General features: G+C 53.9%; 2 protein-coding genes across 2 annotated transcripts; one reads left to right on the plus strand and one right to left on the minus strand.

The window, feature by feature from the left end:
• Positions 1–1226: 1226 nt before the first annotated feature.
• Positions 1227–10552, minus strand: ANAPC2 (anaphase promoting complex subunit 2). The gene is made up of 13 exons (XM_082295128.1): positions 10425–10552; positions 9078–9700; positions 8351–8483; positions 6038–6212; positions 5801–5920; positions 5234–5351; positions 4971–5152; positions 4679–4820; positions 3870–3945; positions 3089–3292; positions 2790–2919; positions 2291–2526; positions 1227–1579 (listed from the first exon to the last, which is right to left on the minus strand). Exons 1-13 carry the CDS (start codon positions 10488–10490, stop codon positions 1367–1369), a joined length of 2418 nt encoding a protein of 805 aa, XP_082151254.1. The 5' UTR covers positions 10491–10552; the 3' UTR covers positions 1227–1366.
• LOC309580873 (uncharacterized protein) lies at positions 10531–13145 on the plus strand (the record flags this gene model as incomplete). The annotated part of the gene is made up of 3 exons (XM_082295129.1): positions 10531–10582; positions 10696–10895; positions 12934–13145. The coding sequence occupies 3 exons, from the start codon at positions 10531–10533 to the stop codon at positions 13054–13056; spliced, it is 375 nt and encodes a 124-aa protein (XP_082151255.1). The 3' UTR covers positions 13057–13145.
• Positions 13146–13234: the final 89 nt, after the last annotated feature.

The following is a 13234-nucleotide window of genomic DNA, read 5'->3' on the forward strand; positions in this document are numbered from 1 at the left end:
CAGGTTCCCAGTGCCACACCCCTCCCAGCCTGGAGCAAAGTGCCCCAGGGGGATCAAGACATTGTGTCTTTACCCGCAGAGGAAAACACCGACGTGCCCAAGCAAGAGAGAACTGCTGCACTCTGCTGCCTGCAGCTGCAGGAAGGATACCACAGAGCCTTGTGGGCTTTAGGTGCTGAAAAACAAGGTTCAGTGTTAAATAGGGGGTGATTTCTATGTTCCACAGCTCTCTCACACACCTGGATGCAAGGCTAGGCTCACAGCTGCTCCTGTGTTTTACCTCTGGATCTTCAGTATCTCAACTCCAGCTGCCACAGCACTCACAGGCTGGGACTGAAGATTCAGCAGAGGAGGGGAAAGACTCCTTGGGCTGTGGAGACTCATGGTTTGCTTCACAGAAAATAATAGTAATAAACAGATTTTCCCAGCATACTCCTGCTGATGAGCAAAACCCACGGGGAAAGCAGGACTGAGGCAGCCTGAACACCGTGGAGTAGAGATGGGATCCAACCCTGAAACTGCTCCATAGCTGGGTGGGGGGCACAGTGTTCAACCAGGAGCTCTGTGATTATCCCACCCAATTTCCTCGAGTGGTGCCACCAACTCTGAAGCTCCCCAGGACAACGTCCCCGAGGGCAGCCCCGTGGTGCTGGGACACAGACAGGTACCTGTGCCAGGGCAAAGCAATCCCACCAGGGCCTGGATAATCCACTGGATCTTCTCCAGGACTAACCAGCTTGCCCTGAAGGACTGTTGCATCTCATCCATCTAAAGCATTTTTCATCCCACAACAAAATTATTCCACACAATTTAAGAGTCCCAAACAAGGGCACCCTGGAGTTGTTCCCTCCCTGTCCGAGACAGCACCAAGCCTTGTTTTTGGACAGGGTCTCACTCATCACATCCAGCTGCAAGACACTGCTTTAGCCACACACAGAGCCCCAGACAACAGCTGGAGCCAACAGCCCCCTCCCAAAACCTCCTGGGGCTGCACACGGAGACCAAGGCAAGGGGGACAGTGCCCAGCAGACTGGGGAGTTTCCTGCCTGCCCTTCCAGTGTGGGGAGGTGCCAAGAGGAAAGAAAAGAGTTGGCATCATTGGAAAAAGGAGCCTGCTGTTATTTATTAACCAGGGAGGTGGGCTCAGGCACTCAGGTAGGGGAGGAAGGAATGGGGGGAGCAGATCCAGACATTGTGGGGTGCTGCTGAGCTGCCTCTGTGTGGAAAGCGACACCCGTCTGGGGAAGGGGGCACAGCAAACCCCCAGGGCAGAGAACCCCCCAGCAGGACACTGAGAGCTGGTGGCACTCTGGAGCAGAGCTGAGGCACAGGCAGGGATGCCCAGGGGGGCAGGGACACTGCCAGGTTAGTTGCAGTTCTTGGGCAGGCGATAGACCCCCCCGGAGTAGATGAGCTGCTGGTCCCGGACCTTCTTCTGGAGGAATCCCTGCAGCTCCTGGATATCGATCTCAGTGACCACGGGGCCCGTCATCACAAACATCTTGAGCATGCTGTGAATCCTCTCCAGGGACAGGCTCTCCAGGTTGGTCAGCATGGCCTGGATGTACGTCCAGAACAGCTGCAGAAGGACACAGGCAACAATGAATCACTGACACTACAGCATAAAGCAAATATCCCATACCCCAAAAACAAGGCAGGGATGCAGCTGGCAGTAAGTTCTGCTCTCAGCCATGAGCACGGGCTCTTTAAACAGGGCATATCCAAGAACAGTAGCAGAGTGCTGGGACACACAGACAGTGGGATCTGACGTGCAGCACATGCATGACCCTCTGTGGATGAACACCAGTATGGCAAGGCTGTGTTGCACAACACACACACACAGTGTGACTCACAGGCAGGAAAGACACTGGAAATGTCCAGGAACCACAACAGAGAGAAGGCAGAGATCCAGCTGTTAGTGCTGGGTAAGCCTTTTGGGCAGCCAGAAGTGCCAAAAAGTGTTGCTCGAGTGCATCCAAACAAGTTATGACTATTTTCAAATATGAAATCATGTCTCAGACTTTTTTTTTTTTTTTAACTGAAAAAAACCAATTTGGAGATTTCCAAATGGTTCCCTGACTCAGCAGCTGGGCACTTGTCTGCAGGGAAGGCTGTGATCCAGCACCAAGAGATTAACCACGAGACACCCACTTCAAAACCCAAATGTTTGTGCTGGACTCAGCCACTTGCAGCGGAAAATGTGAATCCGAAGTGCAAAGCGAATCCATCATCCTGATCAGATTCCCCAACCCAAAATACAGGATGTTTGCATCATCGTGGGGACAGGTACCTGCAGCTCCTCCTCCTTCTGGTCAGCCTGTGAGGCCATGGCAGAGTCCCCCTCCTCGTCACTGTCAATCAGAACAACTTTCTCCACCTGGTCCTTCTGCTCCTCCTCAATGACGGTGAAGGTGCCCTCGGGCTCTTCCCGCAGGACTCCCTGCTGCAGCCACAGCGTCATCTTCCTCTTCAGCGACGTCACGGGCACCTTGAGCACTTCACTCAGCTCTGTCAGTGTCCAGGTACCTGCAGAGACCACGGAGATCAGAGAGGAGAGGCCCCAGCACGCCAGGATTTGGTAGGAAGCTGGGGATGGCAGGAGAGGCACTGCCAGGAACAAGCAGATGGGTCAGAGCTGTGGCCCTGCGGGGTGCTGGAGACCCTGTGGAAGATCCAAACCCATGCACCAGGTCTTGGTCCTCCTGCCAGAGCTCTCAGAGCCTCCAGCCACCTCAGGAACGTGGCTTTCCCACCCAAGGAAGCACAGACAGGGGTTCCATAGCACTCACTCTTGGTCTGGAAGTGCAGGATGATGGCGGCGTGCACAGGAGACACGGACAGGGACAGCGTGCGGTCAGCCAGCTCCACGTCCAGGCTCACCAGCCCCAGGTGATACTTCCAGTTCAGGGTCCTCATGGCCTGGAAAAAGGGGGAAGCAGCTGCTCACAGCAGATCTCCCAGCAGGAAGAACCCACTGAGTGCGGGGTTATTGCAAACCCCCCTGGAAGAGCGTGGGCAGAGCAGCAGCTAAATCCAGGGGACTGGATAAAGTATACAGCTTTCATTAGGAGGGTTAAAGTGGCCTCACCTTTAATTTCTCATACTTCTTGGAATATGCTTCCATGGCTTCCTTGACCTGCTCTGGAAGCTCCAGCTTCTCCTCCTTGAGTGGTGGCCAGAACTCACTGGACAGGATAACAGCCACGAGGCTGAAGGGAGGCCTCTCCTCCTCCGGGAGCTTCTCCTCCTCATCCCGAATGTTGGCGTTGATGCGCCGCGAGTCGGCCATGTCCTGGAACAGGCAGGGCAGGCTGAGGGGGCTCCTTCCCATCAGCGTCACTGCTAACCCTTAGTGAAGGAGAGGCTTAAACAAGGTGAACAGCGTTGTCTGCAAACGATGATGGGGACACTGGAAAGGACAGGATCGTGTGTGGCTACTTGAAAGTCTGCTACATACTCAGAAAAATTTGTGGGACATTAGAGGAAGGGGTTACAGCTCAACACTGCCTTCAATGGAGGCCCTCCACACCTGTGTTCTTCCTAGAGTGCTCCAAAAGAACCAAACTCCAGAGTCCCAACCCCAGAGGAGCTGGAGTAGCCCAGCTCTTCAACTCCAGGGTACTGCAGGAAGGGCAGGAGCGACAGCCACACCAGAGCAACCATTCCCCAGAGCTGACAATCCAACCCACAGGGCTTAAAAACAGACATGATTTAAATGCACTTCCGCCTGTCACAAATCAGCCCCTCACTGGCATTCTGGGACCCCCACTCTCCTAAAAGACCCTTTTTGGGTCACTCCTCAAGTCCTTCCCCTTCCCCAATGGGCTCAAACACCCAGGATTTGGATTTAAAAAATAAAAGCAAGTTACTTTCAACATGACTTCACAGTAGTGCATCTGAGCTTCACCAAACCTCAGCTTCAGCAGCTCCACGTTGCGGATTTCCCTGGAAAGAGACACAGCAGGTCAGACACAGGGCCCTCAGATGGACCAGCCTGGCTTGGCCTCCACCCCTCACCACACAGCCAAAAAAAGGGAGTCCCTGGCACAAGGGTGCTCTTCCTAGGAAGCCTGGCAAGGCACATTCTGCCCAGGATGGCTCCTGGTATCCAACTGAGGAACAGCCACCTCCTCTAGGGCAGCAGATTTTTGAACACAGAAAGCCAGAATGGTTCAGGCTAGAAGGGACCACTGGACCTCATCCAGTTCCACCTCCCTGCTCAAGCAGGGTCCTCTGGAGCAGTCACTCAGAGTTGTGTCCAGATGGGTTTGGAATACATCCAGGGAAGGAGACCCCACAGCCTCTCCGGGCTCCTGTTGCAGTACTCAGTCGTCTCACAGTAGAGAAGTTCTTTCTCATGTTCAGGTGGAACTTCCTGTGTTTCAGAAACACAGATCTTCCCATCCCTTCCATTTGGGGGGGGCATCACAACATGTGGGATGGAGCTAAGAGGGTGTCAGTGCCTCCAGCTTCCTGCATGCTGCCCTATCAGCACATGCAAAGGGCAGGACTGAGCATGGAATTCTAGAGGCAAACTCAAAGCTGCAAAGGAAATGGCCAAAGGCACTCCTGGCTCCACAAACAGCTGTTGACAGGACTGAGTCCAAAGGTTCTACCCTTCAGACAGCAGACAGAAGAAAACTCAGGTGATTTTGCCACGGAAGCCCTGGGGCCTCACCTCTCAGCACTGTAGTTGAACTGGTGCAGCAGGCGGTCGGCCAGCAGCGTGCGGTACTCATTGATGAACAAGTCCTTGCTGCCGTAGATGCTCACCAGGAGGCTGATGATGTCTGAGGAGCGGCGCTTGGAGCTCGATTTCCCTGGTGGAACCCAGCAGACAACAGTGTGAGAGTAACAGGGACCTTCCCCAGCCCAGCCCAGCTCCAGAGAACCAGCAAATGAGCTGCTCAAGGCTGCAGCCCACCAGGGAAACCAGCCGGCTGCCACGACTGCTGGGCTTGGCATCTCACCTGGATCTGCATCGACTGGGTCAGGAACCCAGTCCCCTGGCTCTGAGATGTCATCATCACTCTCCTGGCCGTTCTCCAGGGTCACTGGGTCAGCTTTGGAGAGCTCATTTGCCAGGTCACCCGAGCCCTCAGCATCCCCTGTGAGACCGGCCACGATCTGCCGCACCGTGTCCTCCCGAGTCCTGCCAGTGGCAACCAAAACAGAGGAAGTGAAGGAAGGGGAGGAAAAGGGGATGTGTCAGGCTGTCCCCCACGCCTCCTACCTCAGGTACTTCCTGATGGGCTCACAGGCAACCTCCAGGATAACCATGGAAGGGTCCAGCTCCCGCAGGGCCTTGATGGCCGAGATATACAGAGTGATGATGTCAGAGGTGTTGACTCCTACAGGAGAGGAGCAGAGGAAGTCAGAGTCCTGCAGCACAGACTGATGGCTTGGGTAGAAGGGGTTTGGATGGTCCAAGCCCTCTGTTCTATCTGTGGTGTCAGAGGAGGAGGGCTTGCTGCCCTACTGCCCCAGGCAATGGGGCAGATCAGATCCATGTGCCTGAGAAACCAGTTCTGAGCACAAATGGAGGCTCAGAGCTGAGCCCTGACAGCGCAAAGGGGCCTTTGCCCACCTGGACCAAAGCTAAACTTTGTGCTCCTGACCATAGTGTAAAAATGAGGCCAAAAGGGGCCGGGATACCATCAGCTGCTGCTGCCATGCCCACTGGAACATGAAGAATGTGTGATGGGTAGAGCGACTGCCCCTCACTCCTCAAACAGGAAACCAGACCAGCCCCCAGCAAATCCCCACTCATGCCCAGGCTCCTCACAGTGTCAGGACCCACCAGGGTGCAGAAGTCTCATTTCCAGAGCACTTTTCAGGGAGCTGAGCAGCTGCTGCCTCTGGTTAGTCCTTTCCAGGCAGAACTTGAGGTCCTCTACAGCAGGCTTCGACTCTGGGAAATCTGCAAACCAAGCAGTGATCAGGAGCAGTGCCAGGCTCTGAGGGGAGGCAGGGGCAGGCAGTGTGGTACATCAGAGAGATCTCTCATCCACCCAGTGCCAGCCCAAGGGTGAAGCACCTCGGATGATGCTGAAGAGCTCCTCGATGCGCATGCTGGCGTAGATGCGGTAGAAGAACCTCTGGACGTGGCAGCGCCAGCGTTTCAGGGTGCTGCTGGCTTCTGGAGAGGACTGTGCCGAGGGGCCATCCTGCAGGAACACCCTGCTGAGCCACCCAATCACCTTCTCTATCCACTGCACAAGACAGGAGACACAGATGTGGTGAACACAGAGCTGGGTGCACAACCATGTCCCAACCCACCCCAGGCAGCCACCACAGCTGGCAGAAAGGGGCAGCTGGACCAGGACAGCATCACCCCCAGCTGCTCTCCACATGTGCCCCAGCCTGGGTTATAGCTGGGGAAAGCCCAGCTGAAAGAATGGGAACTTTAACTAAAGATACAGGATATGGACTGTGCAGCTGGGTGTGAGAAGATAAGGGGTGAGCACAGACTGTGCGCAGGCGCTGGGATCCAAAAAGGACAGGGTTTACTCCAAAACTTGCAGCCTATTCCATTCTTGCAGAGTTTCATCCCATTCTATACTTGCAGAACTATCCCATTCATAAGAAAATGAGCAAACTGCCCATTACACAATCCTTGGCCCAAGATGTCTGTGGTTCCTGAAATCAGTGAAAAGCAAACAAGGCATCTCAAGGAGTCACAGATACCCAACCCAACTCAGACACTTAAAACCCAAAAACCAGCCTGGTCACTGAATTATAAAATAAAAACCTGAACAGAGAGCATCAGAAGGTTATTTTTTTTTATATTTGAGCTTTAGTGGGAAACGTGTAATTGTCAAATTTCAAACGTACTCAATTACAATATCCAGGTGTTTAAAATAAATGCCTTCTCCTCCCCATCAATTAGCAAATATATGCTACTTCCTGGGATAGTATTTGAGTACCAATATACTATGAGATGTTCTACTACTACTCTACTGCTAGATATTAATATATTTTTGATAGATTCTGACAGCCTGAAACAAAAATGCTAAGTCAAGGTTTGGTTTGCTGATGTTTATTTTTAACTATCTACTCAACTGAGGAAACACTGAAGAAATGCACAGGTTTTGCCAAGACAAACCTGAGTACTACAAACACCTGGGCAAAACCATGGAGAAGCTGATAAAGAATTCCCTTAAAGGACAAAAGGACAGGACTATAACTGATGCAAAGCAACACAGTTCTAAGGAATTATTATCAAACCAACCCATTCTTCCCCCTGAGTTTATCTTCCCTGAGTGCTGCTGTTACAGCCTGATTGTGACCTGACACTCCAGGCAGCTGCTGCTGTGTCTACAAAGAGGCTTTGCCCTCAGCACCTGTAATTTTCAGTGAGTTGTTTCTCAGACTTCTCTGTTTTGCCTTTAGATTGCCAGGCCTGCGCTTTTTTCCCCCCCCCCCTTAAAATTATCTCTTCCTAATTCTGACATGCTCCAATATTCTGTGACCAAACAAGAGGCGGAAGCAAGGGCAGCATCTGACGAGCAGAATGCAGTTGTGTTTGCTGTGGTGGCCTTAAAATATCCTTAAACAATCTCCAGGTCATCCAAAAGCAGTTCACATGAGGTGCAGTAAAGAAAGTGTTGCACAACAACTAAAAGGAAGTAAACACAAAAAGATTCCTGATGTTTGCAGGCAACAAAAACGGTTGGCATGGCAAAGAGCGAGGGATCCAGGGTGTCTGGCTTGCATGGGAATCTGGCTGCAGGCGTGGTTCTCCAGCACAGGCAAAGGCAAGGTCATGGTCAAGGAGCACAGAGCTCAGGATTGTGTCCTGGAAGAGCCATGACCTGGAGAATAATTTTATTTTAAAGTCATGGTGGGTAAACAGCTCAACACAAACTTAGTTTAAGTTGCAGCAAAGCAACTGAGCAGCTGCAAAGAAAGATTTTCATTCTCTGTGTGAGATTAATACCACAGTATCCTCCCTCATCCTTGCTTCCTATTTTGCAGGGGAATTGAAAAGGGGACTGAAAACAGCCACGGAAATTCTAATTATGGGCTCACCTACACAGAGGGAGGGTCCTCTGCAGGCTGGGTGGCACTTGTGGTTTGTAAACTGGAACCACAGAAATTCCCTCATTACTACAGACATCACAAGGTGAAATGGGACAGTCCTTTGTACACAGGTCAGAGCAAACCTTCCCCTCCAGCATCAGCCGAAACAGGGAGTTTTAACCACCTCTCCTGCCAGGGGTGGTGAAGTCATAGCCCTGGACCAGGTGTTTCAAGTTGGAATTGCTTTTAGCCTGCACTGATAAAAACCAACAACAGCTGCACATCTCCCAGGGAGGATGGACTCTCACTGCCCCCACGCCTGCCTTACCTCCTGGAACTCGTTGAGGAAGGAGTGCTCGTACTCCCCCCGGCAGCGCTGCTCCATCCTTTCCTCAATCATCCTGTGCAAGATGGTGGTGACGGCGTCGGCGCTCACCCTCTCCAGCAAATTCAGCCGGCGGCTGCGGGCACAGGGACACCGTCAGGAGACAGGGAAGCAAAGGCACAAGCAAATCAAGAAAATCTTATACCTGAAGGCACCACCCTCCCTGTACATTCCACAGAGGCAGGCCCAGCTGAGTCCACATGCTCTGACAGCTCACACAGATGCACTACATACGTAACACATGACACTACTGCTATCTCATCTTCCTTGCAGAGATTGTTTATAGCCATCAAAAGCTTTTCCGTTTGGAGGAGTCTCATAGAATCATAGAATGGTTTGGGTTGAGAGAGACCTTAAAGATCATCTAGCCCAAACCCCTGCCATGGGCAGGGACACCTTCCACTGGTTTGCTTCTTTGTGGTCAGAGGCCTCAGAGCAAGAGTAGGATATTCTCACATCCAGGGAGAGGAACTTTCTGTCTAAAGATCTGCTCTTGTCCAACCACCAGTTGAAAGCAGAAAGCCTGTATTGAGTTCTCTACCCAGAACCATGACACAGCCTGACCTCACACAACTCCTCCTGTTCTCAGGGATCAGTAAAACCTGCTGCTGCTCCCCATGCAGACCCTCCCTTGTTCTGAGTGACAGCCACCACCCCGTGAGATACCTACAGAATGTCATTGAGCTGCTGGAACTGCTCCATGGCTTCAGGGCACCAGCACTGCTCCCTCTTGCTGCTGCAGCCTGCACAGAGTGGGCCCTCTCCTCCGCCCTCCTCTGGGTCACTCTCCTGCTCGGTCTCACTCATGCTGCTCTCACACTCATTCATTCCATCTTCTCCTTTCTTCCACTGCCGCATGTATATCCTGAATGTGCGGCTATAGAACTGCTGGATCATCTCCTGGAAGGATTTGGTCGTGGAGAAGAAGAGGATAGCTTTGAACATGGTGTACACCTTCTCCTGTAGCGTCTGAGCACCTGTCCCCAGGAGCAGGCCTGCCTTGGTCCACTGCTCCAGGAGCTCCAGGCTGTTCAGGTAGGGCTCCAGGCGGCACTTGAGCAGACTGAACGCATCCAGGAGCAGCGCAGCACACTGGGGCTCCTCGGCCGTGTTCTCATACTGGCTGATGCAGTTCCAGAACTCGGGGGCTATATTCGCCTGCAGGTCAGTCTGCAGAACCTCGATGAACCACTCCTCCACGACGGAGTGCAAGTCGTAGCACTGCAGCACGTCCAGGGCTGCCCGGAGCTCGGCATCCTGCAGCGGCCCCGCAGCCTCGGGCCTCGGGGCTGCCTGGAAAGCGGAGGGGAAGCGAGTTAAGCACTTGACGGAGCACACAGGAACTCCGCTGTCAAACTGCACCGGTGGGATGCTGCTCCTCTACGGCGACCTGCCGGGGTCTCAGCCCACCGCTGGAAGCCCAGCGCACGCCTCCCAGGGCTACACCCGCACGCAGCATTGCTGTCCCTGCCGGTGGCCGCTGCAGGACACAGGTGCTGGTGGGAATGCTGCGAGCCACCCTTGGGTGCCTGAAACGCCGAGCTCTGGGGCAAAACCCTTCCTTAGCCAACGCCAGCCTCCTCGGACGCACTGAGAGCAGAGCCACAGCACGGCCGGAGAAGCTGTGGCCGTTTGGTCCCGCTCTTGGTTGGGGTGATGAGGAGCCTGAGGGCTGGACCGGTGGCCCTTCCCTGAGAGCCCCCAGCAGACACCGCCCCCGCACACGCAGCAGCCCCTTCCCCTCCTCCCCGGCCCCGGCAGCTCCGGCCGTTCCTCCCCCAGCTCCGGCCGTTGCCCCCCAGCTCCGGCCGTTCCTCCCCCAGCCCCGGCCTCTCCGGCCGTTCCTCCCCCAGCCCCGGCAGTTCCCACCCGCCCCGCGGACCCAGTGCCGGAGAGGCCCGGCCGGGGAGGAGCCGCGGCCGGAGCATCCCGGGGGCGGCGGGTCGGGTCGGGTCGGGCCTGCCCCGGGCCCGGCGGAGCGCAGCGACCCGTGAGGGCCCGCGCGGTCCCCTCTCACCAGCCCCAGCGCGGCGGGCGGCACCAGCGAGGTGCTGAGCGTGTGCCAGGCGGCCGAGAGCTCCATTCGGGCCGCAGGAAGGGGCGGAGCGGCGCCAGCCGCGGCGATGAGCGGCACCGAGGCCGCGCTGCGGGGGCACCACGCGGCGCTGCGGGAGGGTGAGCGGGGCCGGAGGGCGAGCGGGGCCGGGACTGGGGCCGGGCAGGGTGAGCGGGGCCGGGACTGGGGCCGGGCAGGCTGAGCGGGCTCGTCTGACGGTGCCGCCCCGCAGGGCTGGCGGAGCTCCGCGCCCGGCGGGAGGAGCTGAGCGGGCGGATCCGGGCCGAGGAGGCGGAGCGGGACCGGCTGCAGGCGCGGATTGCGGCGCTCTCCCGGCGCTTGTTCGACACCAGCGAGAGCCTTGTGGGGCTCCGGTCCACCCGAGCCCACATCGACCGCACCATCGCCGAGATGGACTCGGCCTCCGGGCAGGTACTGACAGCGAGCAGCGCTGAGGGCGCTCGGTGTGTTCAGCCTGGAGGAAAGGAGGGGATAGCGCAGTGTGCATCTTCCTCGTGAGGGGAGGAGGAGGGACGGCAGCGATCGCTGCTGTCTGTGATCAGGGACAGGACCCGTAGGAATCACGGAATCAGAATATCCTGAAGTGGACAAGGACCATCCAAGTCCAACCCCAGCCCTGCACAGACCCCCCAACAGCCCCACCCTGGGCATCCCTGGCAGCGCTGTCCAAACGCTCCTGGAGCTCTGGCAGCCTCGGGGCCGTGCCCATTCCCTGGGGAGCCTGGGCAGTGCCCAGCAGCCTCTGGGGGAAGAACCTTTCCCTGCGCTCCAGTCTAATGGTCTGTCAGGGAAGGTTTAGGATATATATACACATATATGTGAACTCAGGGTCTGTATTTACCTGAAGGTTGGTTGGGAGCCCCTCGATGAACTACCACTCCTCCCTGGGTTGTAGCACTGCAGCCAAAACAACTTCCTGGGCCTGAGATGCAGCGCTGGCACACACTCCATCATGAGAGGGTTGAGTTGGGGTTTGTTTTGGTGCTGCTTGGGCTTGGGCAAAGTTTATTGTCAAAATATATCAAAAATGGCTTTTGGAACAGCCCCTAAAAATGACCATCTCACACCCATAGTTTGGGGGAAAGGAGGAAACCAGAGCCATGACACTGACCCAAAATCGCACTAATTCACGCAGGTAACAACGGTGCTGATAGAGCTGTTGGCCTGCCACTCTTCCTGCCCAACATTAATGTAGTTTCTTTCATCTTTAATGCACTAATGTCATTAAAAGAGTCAAATTGTTGGGGCAGAAAGGGGTGGGAAGGAGGCAAACAGCACAAGGGCTGGCAGTGTCATTTTGGTTCCTAGGACAGCTCTAACCTTTTCACCTTCCCTGTGTGTGTTACTGCCAAGCTCTCCCAAAGTCAGTACCTTCCCATGACAATCACTTTTCAGATGAGGCTGGAGCTGTTTCGTCGACCTCCTTCAAGACCTGATAGTTTGAAGTGAAGGGGAAAACTCACATAAAAATTTTAAAAGCTTAAAAACTATGTTCTAAGGTACACAAACAAACAGCCCCTTTGAAAGAAACCTTACCTGAGATCCAAGCCACACTCCCAGCCTACAGATGAATTCCTGTTTATTGAAATGAACTGACACTCACAGGAGGTAGAAAGAGGCAGTAAGGAGGAGATGCCGATGTCCTACAGACAGAAACCAGTAACAAAGTTCCTTCCCTTGGGATGTACATCCCTAATTTGTGATCACTCCTTGCCTTCTGCCAGCCCCCACAGGATTTCACCTTCTTCCAGCACCTCGTCCTGTGGGGCACTTCCCTCAGCTCCTCTCTGATCACTTGGTGATTTCCACAAACTCACAGGAAGAGATATTATTTTTGGGGCTATAACCATCACATTTGGTTACAATTGTCCACTGTGTTAAAATTTTTAACTGGTGAGATGGACAGGCAGCAAGGTCTCCTAAATTATGTTGTTGCCTAGAGCATAGTAAGCAGGGATGTTAGATTATGTACACACTGAGCTAAAAATAGGGGTAAATTAATAACAGATTTAGTCTGACATAAGGCCAGTGTAGATTTGAGTTAGTCTTGAAGTCAGAAACCCAAAATGTGCAGTTTTAACAGTGGAAGAGAGCTGAAACTGGGTCAGCTGAGCACAATTTAGTAGTGATCTAAAAAGCCCAGGCACCGAAGCTCCCTTAAAAAATCCCACCCAACCAACCAAAAAAACACCAAACCAACCAAAACCCCCCGGTCTGCTTCAGGAAGTTCTCTGCCTCGTGCTCCAAGGCAGATAAATTGTTTAAGGCCTTTCATATTCAGAATATTAACACAAACCAGGGAAATTGCCCCATAGATATTCCCACAGTGAGGATGATACATCACCAGGAATTAGAGCCCTCTTGCTGCAAAGCAGATCAGCTGAATTGGAAGGGAACTGATAAGAGAAACAGTTTATGTAAAAATAAGCTATTTTTATTTCTTTCCCAGATACTGGCCAATTCTCAGACATTGCTAGATGTCCTGAAGGAGGAAATGGGGGATCTTGGTAGAGCCATTGAGCCACAAAGCACTTCATTAGGACAAAGAGTACGTCAACAAAAGCATTGCTGAACTTGTTCTTCAGCCTGGAAAGTCCTGTTGGCCAGGGAGAGCTGCTGTTGTGGTACAAGGATGCCACATTTAATAAAAGCCTTTGTCTTGCAGAAGTAAATTTTCCTTTCAGACGTGCTTTGGTATTAGTCAGAGATCCACTAAAGCTGATCCTCGAGTGCCACAAATCAGGGTAAGC

Source organism: Coloeus monedula, assembly GCF_965178545.1.
Source record: "Coloeus monedula genome assembly, chromosome: 21".
Classification (NCBI taxonomy): Eukaryota; Metazoa; Chordata; class Aves; order Passeriformes; family Corvidae; genus Coloeus; species Coloeus monedula.